Source organism: Sceloporus occidentalis, unplaced genomic scaffold, assembly GCF_023333645.1.
Source record: "Sceloporus occidentalis isolate IW3139 unplaced genomic scaffold, rSceOcc1.0.p SCAF_3, whole genome shotgun sequence".
NCBI lineage: Eukaryota > Metazoa > Chordata > Lepidosauria > Squamata > Phrynosomatidae > Sceloporus > Sceloporus occidentalis.
Window position 1 is genome coordinate 64,940,071 of NW_028316983.1, and position 13,675 is coordinate 64,953,745.

The window sequence follows — 13,675 nt, forward strand, 5'->3', positions numbered from 1 at the left end:
GTGAGCGCCTGCCATAATTTTGTAGGCTGTTTGGCATTGTTTTCCTTTACTTATTTAGTTCCTTTGTTGCATGTCCCTAAGTTTTATCCTGGACTTATTATGCAAAGTTCATTTCAAAACCCATAATTTTGCCCCCAAAACCTGCCCTTGACTTATACATGAGGTCATCTTATAGTCGAGTATATATGGTACACCATTCTTCAGATAGTATGTCATCTCAAAGCTCTGTTCTTGTGCATCAAGTTGACATTGACTTAAGACAACCCCATCTTCAAAAGATCCTGCTGTTCCCAGCTCTGCTCAGATCTTGGAAAATTCTGAGTCGTCACTTGCAGTTCTTATGGCAAGAGGAAAGTTGAGTTAATCTTTCTCCCATATTTTTAAAACATATCAAAGCATAGTATTGACTAAGAGTTTTATATATCACATATATCATACTTGTTTTATATGCTTGTAAGAACCTAGTGAATGAGCTTGCTGTTAATCATGTTCTTAACAGCTGAAAGATGTCACAATTGAAATGTGATATATGGATATAGATCCGTTTTTATAGAATATTTCAGTATGATCTAATCTATGTGGTTTGTCATCCCACAAACCATCATAAAACAGATTAGAGGCAAAAAGTTTGTAAAAAAATTCTTGAATTTCAGAGTTTGAAAAATGGGATCTGAAATTCAAGTGTTAAACCTCACTGCAGCTTAATGTTGAACAAATGTGAGCCCTTGCTGGATAGCCTTCAGTAAGTCCTTGCCTCTCAGTATGCTGCTTGTGGGAAAATATAATGGGGCATATAAAGCATTAAAAAGTCAGTAGACAAAAGTACAACATATCTTTTGAGTCACACTTCCTGATCAGTTTATTTTATAGTGTCATCCATTCTCAAAAACAAAAGATATGCCTCTCCTCAGCCTATCTGTGCAGTCAGCCTCTTTCTGCTGTAGCAAAGCACTAAAGTACATGCTTCATTCCCGATATGAGGAATGGTAAGCAGCTGGTTCTGAGGATTTTGTTTTGCATACAGCTCACTGCTATGTATTTACAAAGTTCGTATAATTTAACAGTAGTTAAAAGGAGGTGGGCAGGTGCAACTGCAGTAAAGATGTGGTAGTTAAATTCATCCATTTGAGTTACAGAAAACTACAACATAAACACACTGCTGAGGCATTAATTTCCTTCACATCATTGTTTTAAACCTTTGCATGGCAAATGTTTATGGTGAGATTTCCAACCTGTCATCTTTCCAGTCTTCCCCTTCTTGATCTTCATTATCTAGCTGTTCAAACTTAGTGGTTTTATCGTGTTTGATTTCTCCAGGAGTTTTCAGGAATCTGGGGGGGAAATTTTTTTTTTTAATCACTTGAGTTCTGCCACATGGAAATGTAAGATGCTTATTTGCTTGTATGATGGACAATAAAGTTGAGGTCAAAGCATAGCCCTCCATCCTTAGCCACTATGAGGCTAAGCATTTGCTATGGGGCCCCAGGTTTTCACCAAAGCAAACAACACCTACATTTGACTCTGCTGTCATGCTGTTCTCCAGCAACCCCAATGAATTCACCCAATTTTATTTTCCAGACCTGAATAAAAGTTTCTGTCCAGGTTCCTTTTTAATGATGTTGAGTTTATAGTAATGTCTCAGGGCTCTTGACATCTTCTCATATGTCATGTTCTTACGATTCTAAAAATTCAAAAGATAATAGTTGTAAGCCTGAAAACTAATTCCCTTGAATATACCATATACAGTATACTGGGCTATAAGGCAACCTCATGTATAAGTCGAGGGCAGGTTTGGGGGCCAAAATTATGGATTTTGCCATGACCCATGGATAAGTCAAGGGTAAAACTTGGAGGCTCCTTCAGTGTGTGTGTGTGGGGGGGGGGGGGCAATCTATCACCCATGAAGCTTTCTGCTTTAACATTTCAGCCTTCACTCCCAGACAACGGCATGGGAAAGGGACTCTTAAAGAAACAGCAATCAGTCACCTAGGATTCTTTCTACCTGAGAGAAAGAAACTGCTCTCCCGACCGCATGGGGAAATCTGAAAGAGGTGCTATCACATTACCATATTGACCTGGGATTTTGGGATCAATTTTTGGCATACATTTTTTTACTTATAGATATGGCAGTTTGAATGGTTTGGATTGGCTGAGCTAGAGAGCACCCTGAAATCCAGCTGAAATTTTTTAAATTCAGTGGGAGTAAGCCATGAGTAGGCTGTGGTCATTGGAAAACACTAAGATCCAGAGTTCAGAAACATTACTTTGTACTCTGCAACCTAAAGATGACTTTACAAATGCTATTTATAAATTGACTGGGGAAAAACCACAAAGTATATGGAATTTCCCTTCGGTACAAGCTCATCTAATGATTTCAACTTGAATTAGGACTGATCCAAACAACCAAAATCTTTTTTTGATGCTTTAAACTTCCGAATAAATTAGTGATGGGGAATATGTGGTCCTCCAGGTTGTGTTTGGCTGCAAGTCCTGGAGAACCATGGAAGTTGCAGTGTGAAGCCATTAAGAGGAGCAAAGGTTGCCCACCCCTACTATATAATCTCATACACTAAATTTCTTAGGTACCTTGTGATTCCCCCAAAGTCTGGCAAGTCCATTAGGATCAATAACCCGAAAGATCTTGGCTTCTTTGTCTTCCCATTTGATAAATGGTTCATATCGGCTGTCACAGAGGAGCTGGTAGACATAATCCCAAAGTAACCTGCAGTCTAAGAATTAGTAGCATAGGATAAGATGTTAAAACAGTTGTGCAGTTGTGCTCACATAAATTAGCTCCATCCTTCTGTATGACTTTTAAGAGCAGATGAGGATTCAATTGGAGGCAGAGAGGGCAAGCCTGAGGGATAGACTTCAGGCTGCATCTTCTCCCATAAGTCAGCAGAGACCAGAAGTTCAGTTTTAGTTCGGGAGAAAAGCACCAGCCCTCCCCCAACAGAGCAAAGAAGGCCCTCTTCTATGCCTCATATAATTTTTAACTCTTTCTGGTGGAACATGGAGGTAGGCCCTTCAGCAGATCACAGATATTAAAGTCCCAAGTCATTTAGGGCTCTGAATGTCATATCCACCACCTTGAATTCAGACTAGAAGCAAACTGGTGTCTAGCACAGCACCTTTAAGACCAGTGTTATGTTTTATCTATATTTCAGCCAACAATCTCGCTGCTGCATTTTACACTAGCTTTCGTTTGTGAGTGATCTGCAAGGATAGCTCCCTTTAGAGTGCATTACAGTAGTCTGATATAGGCTAAATGCAACTTAAATGCAGCTCTCACAATCACATGAGAGCCAAATTACAACAGAGCTGAGTCTCTGAATGGGCATATTTACCTGCGATCTTACCACTAACTGGTTCTAGTGATGTTGCAGGAAAAGAACAAACATCTGCCCTGTAACAGATCCCAGTGTTGTGCTGAGAAAGAGAGAATACCCCAGGGGTGTAGAACAACTTTGAGGGAGATCTGGATTGCTCTGTGTTTCTTCGGTGGCCATTAGTGACACTTGAACATTCTGTAAGGAGAGCATGCAGATTAGCTGAGAGAGCTTTCAACCTGCACTTCAAGTTTCTGAGGAGATCAGGCCATCTTCCAATGTGTTAGCTACCCTTCCCAGTTTGGTGTCATCTACAAACTTGTTAAAGGTTTCTTCTACCACATCAGCATGGTCCAAGGCTGATTGGGGCCAGAGTGGCTCTGACACTCTTTTTGGCCTATCAGCTTTGGCCCTGAAAGGAAGAAGCTGGTAGCATGTGCTTTCATAGACTTACATCTATTTCCTCAGATGCACCCCACCCACCTACAGAATCTATAAAGTCAGTCGTTGACTTTTAATATCTAAAGTGAATAATTGGCTATGTAGATTCTGTAGATATGCAGTTCTCTATTCTTCACTGGCAGAGTAGAGATTACTACCTGTGTCTCAAATGCCTTCAGCGTCCTGACCAAAGCTTCATACTCAGAGGTGATCTGCTAAAAGGTGTTCTTGGACATGTCATTGGTACCCTCATGAATAAGGAGAAAGGGATACTCGTCTGTGTTCTTAATGAATTTTGGCAAGTTGTCAATGACATCTTGAATGTGTACACCAGGAAAACACACTTCCCAGTTCACCTTGTCCTGCTGGCACACAGATACCTCTATACCCCTAAGAAACAACCAGCATCATTTTTTTTTCCTTTCTTGTTGGGGCTGACAGTTACCTTAACTCCTTCCTTGGCATGCAGCATCCCTTGTTGCTGGTTTTTTGTTTGGTCATCTTAAATGCTATCCTCTTGAATATGCAGGAAGTGATTGCTTAGTTGGAGGGCTTCTGAATCCCTTCTGTACATTCTGCTCCTGACACTGACTTTCCTCCATGGTGTTTCATTTCTGTCTGTACACTGCCCTGACATCTTAAGATGCTATTTTAATGAATAACATAATTAAGGTATAAATATGATAGCATGTATTTTAAGAATAATACTGGTCAAGATGAAATGCCAAATATTGTATGTGGAAGTAGGGTTGCCAAATCTCAGGGTCTAACCCCACTTCTCCAGTCCTCAGGGTGAGGAATCTTAGAGAACACTGACATGAAAAGTGTGTGTGTATATGTGTGTGTGTATCTTCATTTTTTTATACTTAAGTTTTTTGTTTGACTGGCATACTTTGTGCCACTGTGGCTTTTGTATTACGCTTGATGATATCACTTGGAGGCACCCCTTGTAACATCACGCTTGAAACATCACCACAGGCTTACCTACTGATATCCCAAAGAGGCTTTCCCTAGGTCTCAGGGCCTAGGACATTCTTGACCTGGCAACCCTACTTGGAGGAAAAACAGAAAACTCTGCTGGATAACGAAGTGTCCTCCCAGGATGGCTGAACACAAGAACACAGCCTTTGGAATTCATGCAGCAGGTAATTTACCTTGATGAACCACTGCCTCATAGCACTTACCTTCTGTAGTGCCTTGAGTCTGTGAAAGTACCGCATCCTGAAATGGAGGATTTAAAAAAGGGCTATAAACAAGGGCTCTTCTCTGGGTCTTAATGTACTGGAGTAACTCATACAAAACATCTCCTGAAAGAAAAGAAACAAAGAAGGCTCCATCTCACTTCCCTTATACCCCCAACATTAATATTACCTGTAGCCTTTGGCTATCAATGTAAGCACTGTGTGGAAAACTGGGTGGCATTTTGTGCTGTCTTCATTTCAAAGGAAAGTCCTGTCTGCCACTTTCTGCAGTAGGGATGAATCCAGCCTGGGAGATTTCTAATTTTTTGGAAAACAGAAATTCATTTTCCTGACACTTCCCCTCGGGCTCACTGCATCCTTTCGCATGACATGGGGTCAAAAACCCTGAATCAGGACTCTACTATCTTCACAACACCCACACCCAATTCAGGGCTCCCACCCATAACCCATATTTAAATTACTCACCTTTTGCTGTGGATTTTCAGCTCTCTTCACAGCAACGATAGCAGCTGCCTTTTCTGGATCCCTGCGAGCTGAGGTCAGAACAAGGTGCCCAGTGTCAATATCAGGGCTGAGTGTCCTGTTCTGACCCAAGAAATGGGGCCAGGTGATAAACAGAGCTGCATGGGGAGGCAGCTGCTCATTGTTCACTGTAAGAAGTGAAACCCAGCAGCAAAAGATCAGGTGAATTTGAGGGGATTTCAGGACCACAATACTCCAAGAACAGCTCAGAGCATTCTGGCAAGTGGAGACTCAGTCTAAATGGGAAACTGATACCTCTCATTAAACCCTACAATGTAGTTATCTCACTTAAAATGGGTTAACTCCTGCCTCCAGTGCTGTAATCTCCTACTCTGTGGAAGCACCATTTGGGAGATGTATTATCAAAAAGGAAACCAAAGGAGCACTGGAGAGCAATTGATTCCCTCCAACAAATAATAGACCATGTTAGAAACTGGCACACTGCTCTACGAGCCTTGGTTCAAAAATACAGAATTCTCTACACAGAGGACAGTTCAGAAGAACAATCTATTTCTATGGAATATCATGCGTTACAATGGCCCTTAGCAAATTTAGTGTATTTTCGCCTGTTACAGACTGCCAAAATAAAGCTGCTTCAGGTCTCTTTGGAGGTATGCTGTTTAAATGATGCATGCACCCTAAGAATCCGGAAGCTGCACCAAAAGCTGCACTCCAGTGCTTAGGAATGGAGTGTGGCTTTGGCACGACCTCCGGACTCTTAGGACTCAAGCATCATTTAAATAGCATACTTCCAAAGAGACCTGAAGCAGCTTTATTTTGGCAGTCTGTAACAGGCCTTTGTATCTGTTCTGAAGGAACCAATTCACTCCATCCAGTGCCACGCAGCAGAATCCAACCTGATCAATATGTAGTATGTAGCACTGCAACTAGGGTGTACGTAGTGGGTTCCAACCAGACTCCTGCAAACCCCACTTATTGGTAAGCAGTTACTGGGATCAATGGGAGTCTGTTCCCCTGTTGATCGAGAAGTTGGAGCTTGATGTTTCCACCCTGTGCCATGAATAATCTCCAATGTGATAGGCACTGGTACACATTGCTTTGGGGGCGGGGGGGCATCAATCAAAAAGGGAATCCGAATAGCTGCTTACTGATAAGTGGGGTTTAGGGGGCTTTTGAAGTGACTACATAGGGATAATGAATGCACAGCAGTTACAAATACATAATTGTAGGTTACATATTCATAACTGCCCAACAGAAATCTGGGCCATTATTTTTCATATGTGGTATATGCACTGGAACTTTAGTGATGAAAAAGATCAGCCTAGCATTAAGAATGAAACTGCACCCATCACTATTCTAGCTTTCAGTGGACCACTGCACAAAGGCAGAGTGGAGATCAAAACAATTTAAAAGGGGGGTGTCTTTAAGAAGCACCACTGTGGACTACTTAAGGCAGCCTTCCCAAGGTTGTCCTAATGAACAGAATTTGTTCAAGAAAAGGTTTAAAGAGCCTTATCACATAAGAAAAGAAAGCAGAAACTGGGCCGGTGTATAGCACTTCAGTTCTCTTCCCACGAAAAATGGTTGTAAAAGCACATCCTTTGTCTAGCTGAAAAAGTCAGTTTGACAAAAGATACAACTGTCTCCTGTGGGAAGAGAACTGAAGCACTATGATATCCTGCACAGAGAAAGCCACTATTCTAGCTCCATTTTTGCTTTGTTTTTTCATACAATAAATCTCAAAGTTTAGGAAATATTCTGAACTTTGAACTTTTTCTTCCCACTGTTCTCCCACATCATCAGTGTAATTATATGATAAAGAGGTTGGATATAATTGTACATCCCATTTAGTGAAGTAGGTGTATTCCTGGGCATTATTTCTTTAACACAATATTTGATACCAGAGGCAGAAATAACATAGAAAGAATATGGATAGTTTCCTACACCACAGAAAGAAGAGTAGCTTAACATGTTCCAGCGAAGTTTTCATTCAAAATTGTTTGAAAGTATGCTCATGGGAAATGAAACAAGACCACTTGAACATTTCTTCCAAAATGCATCCAAGGATGCCTCCCCGCCCCTGCTCCCAGTGTCCACTTTTTATTATTTCCATTTTGGTGGGCAAACATATATCTCTAGGCTTATTTATTTATTTAAAACCATGCTCTCTGTTTTGATGTTTAGGAGCCCCGATGGCACAGTGGTTAAATGCTGTTACTGCAGCCACAGCATTGTTAATTTGATCCCAAGGTTCCAAGGTTGACTCAGTCTTCAATCCTTTCATAGGTTGGTAAAATGATTACCCAGCTTATTGGGGGCAATTGGCTTACAGATTGTAAGCCACTTAGAGAATGCTGAGTTCACTGATAAGTGGTATTGAAATGTAAATGCTACTGCTATTGCTGTTCAGTCTTAGTAAAGAACTCTGGAGGCAGCTACTGTTTACCTTGCCTGTTGTGGCTACAGTAGGGTCAGACTGAAAGTCTGTGTTTCTCCAGCCCTCTTTCTTCATCATCCCCATGCTGAGGCTCATAAAATAAACATCTAGCTAGAAGAGGGTGTAAATCTATTTCAAAGCAACTTCAAGAATGATTTCAATTGTCTTTAAAAAAATTGTTTTAATGTGTTTTTATATTGTGAGCCTCCTTGGGTCCCTGTTCGGAGAAAGACGGAATAGAAATAAAATTTTAAAATTTTAAAAATAAAAATGACATGCTCATATAAGCAAACTGAGCCATGCTAAGGTTTCTACATGTTCATTCCACATACTGTACTAAAACTAAGCAACTTTTTTTCCTTGTAAGAAATATGATTTTGGAAAAGTTTCTTCTTTTCCTGTAGAGAATTAGGGGCAGCAGCTCTAACCTGAATTAGGAGACCGGAGTCTGAAATCTTCTTTTGTGAGAATGCAAAGAGCCTTTCCATTCATTTCAAACTTGCTTTCCTCTGATTCCCTGAGTGAGTACTCTTTTTCTGCCCATCTTAACCAGTGAATCACATCATCCTTGTTCCACAGAGAGGGCTGGATTCCTGAAACAAATCAGACTGACACTGACATTAAATGTCACAATACATTTCAGCCTGTAAGTTGCCAAAGTCTTTTTTAGGAAAACAAAAAGTCCAAGAAATGGTATTACTGCAGTACTACTCCCAACAATGACAATGACAATAGTGATAGGAGTGGGAAAGACAGAAAAGTAATAATGAGAAAATGAATTAAGCATGTTGTGATTTGTCCTATATTTCTTCTTTCTCCTATCCCACTATTTTGAAGAAACAATTCCCATCCCATTTAAAGAGGGGTGGCTTCTTTTTCTGTTGATTGAAGGTTTAATCTACCTTAAATAAGATAACTGATGCCAATCAGCCTGCAGTTGTCCACTCTGGCTAGCATTATCTCTCTAAGATCTAAAGCAGAGGATTGTTCCATGACTTGCTACTTTTCAGTGGCAATGCCAAGGACCAAACAAACCTGGGAACTTCTGCTTGCTAAACTCTCTAATGTATGAAGACACACTTCAGCCCACTCCTCTAAAAATAAACCCTTAAAAGACATGCTCTCTCATGTTCATCCTTTTAAACAACAATCTTCTACTCACTTAGTTGGCCAGGCAAGGCACAAATTTGTCCACCATGGAATGGCTGGAAGGATGTTACAGGAGTGGGCTGTAGGGGCAAAGCAGCTGTTGCGACAGGACTTGAAGAATTAGTTGCTCCTTCACCCTTAAGAGAGGAAAACCATATTAATGCTATATAGATTTCCTGTTTGAAATCATCTACATTTCAGTAGTGTCCCACTTTAACTGATATGTCACTTTCTGCTAAAAGTGAAGCAAGTGCAAATCTGATCAAAGTACAAGAGAACTACCGTAGAGAAATATAGCAAAAGAGTCAGTATGGTGTAACTGAAAGTGTGCTGCAAAGATCCAGAGTCAAGATCTTATTTAGTTACACAATCATGGGTGATTCTCAGCCAGTCAGAGTCTCTAGCCAGGGCTGGCGGAAAGTGCCACATGCAACTCCATTCTGGAGGACTCCAAGGGCATCTACCCCCATTTTTAAAAAGAACTTTAAAAATTTAAAACTCAAAATGTCCTCACACTCTCTAGGGGCATGGACACAATTTTGCTAAATGCCCCTCAGGCTCTTTTAGGCTCAGGAAAAGTCCTTTTCAAATAATGAAGTAAACCAGAGGGTTTTTAAAAAATATATATCACAATTTTTGAAGAAATCATACAATGAGGTATAGCAGTGGTGAGTCACAGCTCTTCAAGGCCCAATGAGGAGTGTATATTAAAGACCCTGGACCTCTCTGCTCTAAGCTCAGTCACCAAAATTCAAGGGATACTGAAAGCTGGAGAGTATCCACAGAGGGCAACAAAATGGTGAAAGGTCTGGAAACTATGATTTACGAGGGGAGGCTTAAGGATTTGGGTATGTTTAGCCTAGAGAAGAGAAGGTAAAGAAGTGACATGATAGCCATATTTGAAGGGATGTCATACTGAAGTTGGAGCAAGCTTGTTTCCTGCTGCTCCAGAGACTAAGACATGGAGCAATGGATTCAAGCAACAAGAGATTCCACCTTGACATTAGGAAGAACTTCCTGACAGTAAGAGCTGTTCAACAATGGAACACACTCCCTCGGAGGGTGGTGCAATCTCCTTCTTTGGAGGTTTGTAAACAAAGACTGGATGGCCATCTGTCAGGAATGCTTTAATTGTGTATTCCTGCATGGCAAGGAGTCAAACTGGATGACCCTTGTGGTCTCTTCCAATTCTTTGATTCTGTGATCACCCTGAAGTTGTGGTGAAGATCAAATGGGATAACCTTTTAAGCAACTTAAACGGAACGGGTGATAAAAACGGGTGAACTTTCAATGTGATTGTATTATTGGCCTGAATCCAATGATGACATTGGGTCAGGTACATTCCTCTAACAAAACTACATTTCTAAAATTAATGCAACTGACAGATCCAATGAAATTTTTAATTATGAATCAGTTGGCAAAACAGCATGTTTCAACTCTCTATTGCAGTATTGCTTGCTCAGTGGTTAAACCCAATACAACTAAACTACTGTGGTTTTTTGCTCCAGTCACTACATTGGGTCTAGCATTGAGACCTTTATTATCACTGCCATGATTTGATCACAAAACTCTAGAAATATACAGTTGATGATTTGGGGGGGGGGGGGGAGGGAGCACAGAGTTTGTAGCTTCACTTTGTGTCAGTAATTAATTTATTTTCAAGCAAGGCACAAATGTTATTGCAAGTGCTTGCTGGAAGGAAGACTTTGCTGAAACCGAACTGTTCAACCTATTCCCATTTCACAGGGGGCAAAAAAACTATCTAGGGCCAGCAGTAGTGCTGTTAACATTCATATATATATTTATGTTAATTCAGACAATGTGATAATCAGCATTAGTAGTAATAGTCTTCAGTATTGCATAGGATACATTTAAGTGTGTAGTGGGTTTTTGACTTCCCAAGAAAGTAGAAGTCAGTGCTACTGATTGTAAGATGTCCCTCCTCATCGGAATTACTGTGTGATCTTTTAAGCAAGTAAATCTCTTTCAGTTTCAAAAGCGAAATAATAATTAACCATGGTTGTTGAGATGCCTCTTACATTAGAACTTGGGTTAGTTTTATTAGTGGCTATTCAGTGCAGGATTTAAACTATATTTTTGAGCAGTTTACTTACTTTTCTGGAACACCTGACTCAACTTTGAGATTTTCCTTTCTACTATTTCAAGTGAGCTCTTTGAGTTCAAAATGTTTTTGTTTACTTATGGAATACTTACTTGACCTAGTTGTTTCATTTCACATGTATATATTAGGTTTGGATAAAAAGTTTGGAGAAACATGTTGAACTGCTCTTCTTTTTTGTGCTGTTGGAACCTATCCCTATTCTTTCCATGTTATTTCTGCCTCTGGTACCAAATTGTATGTTAAAAATGTCACTTCCAGGAACACATCTGCTTCATTAACTGAGGTATATGAAAGTTATCACAAAGGAACTACAAGATCTCTTGGCATACAGATATTCCAGACCAACACGGCTATGTCTCTGAGGTACACCCTGTAATTAGATTTTATAAAACCCTGGGAGCTCAACAGCGAAGCATCACTTTGTTGTTGCTGTTATGTGCCTTCAAGTCATTTCTAATTTATGGCAACGCTAAGGTGAACCTATTGTAAGGTTTTCTTCGCAAAATTTGTTTGAAAGGAGTTTGCCACTGCCATTCTCTGAGGCTGAGAGAGTGTAACTTGCCCAAGGTCACCCAGTGGGTTTCCATGGCCGAGGCAGGATTCAAACCCTATCTCCCAATGTCCTAATCCAATGCTCAAACCATTACACCACAGCTAGCTCATTACACACACAAAAAATGCTTCCGATTTATTCTGAACCCCAGGCAAGAGAGAAAATAAAAGTGAAAGATGCCCAGCACGCATTTTCTCCACTCCAATGTCTTTTAAAGTTTGTGCATATCCAGTATGTTGCCAAACACAACACTTGGCCTTACCCAAATGAAAACTAGATTAACACTATTATTACGTTTTTCACCTTCTCTTTGCAAATAATCCAGTTGTGTGCCTAACCTTACATTTTCCCTTTTTGAAAAGCTATCAAGGCTGCTCTCACAACCAGTTCCTTCTGTCGCTTTCCCAGCCTTTGTAATGTGTGGCTTTGGGGAATTCCAGAGCCTGTTGGTGAAATAAGAGACAAAAAATATTTAGAGGGAAAAAAGCCATGTAAGGAAGTTTGGAGGGCCAGCGTGGCATAGTGGTTTGAGCACTGGACTAGACTCTGGGAGACCAGAGTTTGAATCCCAGCTCAGCTATGGAAACCCACTGGGTGAACTTGGATGAGTTACACACTCTCAGCCTCAGAGGAGGACCATGGCAAAAAACCCTATGGAGAAACTTGCCAAGAAAACTCATGATAGGGTTGCCACAAGTCCAAAATGACTTGGAGGCACACAACAACAATAACAAAGGAGGTTTGATGCAGTCCACAGGAAACCCACAGCATTTGGAGACTGCGAGGGTGTATGTGTGTGTGTGTTGTGTGCCTTCAAGTCATATCCAAATTATGGCCACCCCAGGGTTTTCTTAGCAAGTTTCTTCAGAGGGGGTTTGCCATGGATATTCCAGACTAACACGGCTATGGAATTTATCATGCAAAGGAGATTGGGAGTTTATCCCATGAATATCCCGGGAAAATTGTGTCATTACATCTAACAATTTCACATGATGCTGCACAAAACCCGCTGTTACAGTGATCACAAAGAAGCAGTGATGTCAGTGCATTCCTGACACCGCTTTATTTGGACAACTGTGTGGGATAATCATTCATGCCATTCCTCGCCAGTCCCACTTCCTTTGCGGGATGCTTTAAATGCGCTTCAATCTCGCTTTAAAGCCAAAATCAGCCCCAGGGTGACAAACTCCCATGTGGCTCCGATCTACCCTGGAAGGAGATTTTATAAAACCTGGGGGGAGGAAGGGGGCTCAACAGCTAAACATTACTTTGGTCCAAAATACACTGCAGAAATAATCCAGTTTGAGAGCTCTTTAACTGCCCTGGCTCAATGCTATGGAAGTCTGGGAACTCTAGTTTTCTGAGCCATTTAGCCTTCTCTGTCAGAGAGCTCTGGGCCACGGTAAACTACAATTCCCAGGATATTCCAGCAATGAACCAGGACAATTAAAGCCGCCTCAAACTGGATTCTTGTCTGCGGTGTGTTTTGGAGCTTTGTTGTTGCTGTTGCCAGCCTTCAGCTCATTTCCAACTTAGGGCCAACCTCTGGTATGATTTGTCTTGGCAAGGTTTGTTGAGAGGGGGCTTGCCAAGGCTCTCCTCTGAGGCTGAGAGAGAGTGGGTTGCCAGGGTGGGCACTGGAACCAAACAAAGCTGAACACTGAGGCTGAAGCAGAAAAGAGAGGGGGCTTTGGAGGTGGAAGGGCTGCTGCACCTGTGTGGGAACAGAGGCACAGAGGAGGATGTGTGTGAAGAGGAGCAGGGAAGGCAGGCAGGCAGGCAGGCAGGCAGGCAGGAGAGTGGGCAGCAAGGGCAGCAAGGCGCCAAGCCTCTCCTGCTGCCAGAGGGTCTCTCTCTCTTTCTCTCCCTCCTTACCTGCATCCCAGGTGGAGGCTCTGGCGCCAGGGGGGCCTCCTGGGATCCTTGGGGTCCACAGCAAACGTCTCCCCAAAACCCCCC

The 13,675-nt window shown here is 41.5% G+C and overlaps 1 protein-coding gene across 3 annotated transcripts; it reads right to left on the reverse strand.

The window, feature by feature from the left end:
* Positions 1–791: 791 nt before the first annotated feature.
* ETV7 (ETS variant transcription factor 7) lies at positions 792–13,675 on the reverse strand. Of its 3 annotated transcripts, XM_089514749.1 has the most exons (8): positions 13,592–13,675; positions 9,055–9,178; positions 8,321–8,485; positions 4,955–5,077; positions 3,348–3,527; positions 2,587–2,729; positions 1,581–1,681; positions 795–1,331 (listed from the first exon to the last, which is right to left on the reverse strand). In XM_089514749.1, exons 1-8 carry the CDS (start codon positions 13,595–13,597, stop codon positions 1,214–1,216), a joined length of 960 nt encoding a protein of 319 aa, XP_089370875.1. In that variant the 5' UTR covers positions 13,598–13,675; the 3' UTR covers positions 795–1,213. The 3 variants fall into 3 exon arrangements, with proteins under 3 accessions (XP_089370876.1, XP_089370875.1, XP_089370877.1); XM_089514750.1 differs by lacking the exon at positions 3,348–3,527 and having other exon boundaries at positions 792–1,331; XM_089514751.1 differs by lacking the exon at positions 1,581–1,681 and having other exon boundaries at positions 1,213–1,331.

What these genes read in the sequence shown, in the direction of transcription:
- ETV7 (XM_089514749.1), bottom strand. An exon ending in GACTCAAGGCACTACAGAAG is followed by an intron (nt 3,528 to 4,954) that starts GTAAGTGCTATG and finishes CTCTCCTTACAG; the next exon opens with AATGTTCAAGTGTCACTAAT. An exon ending in GGACAGAAACTTTTATTCAG is followed by an intron (nt 1,332 to 1,580) that starts GTCTGGAAAATA and finishes TTTCCCCCCCAG; the next exon opens with ATTCCTGAAAACTCCTGGAG.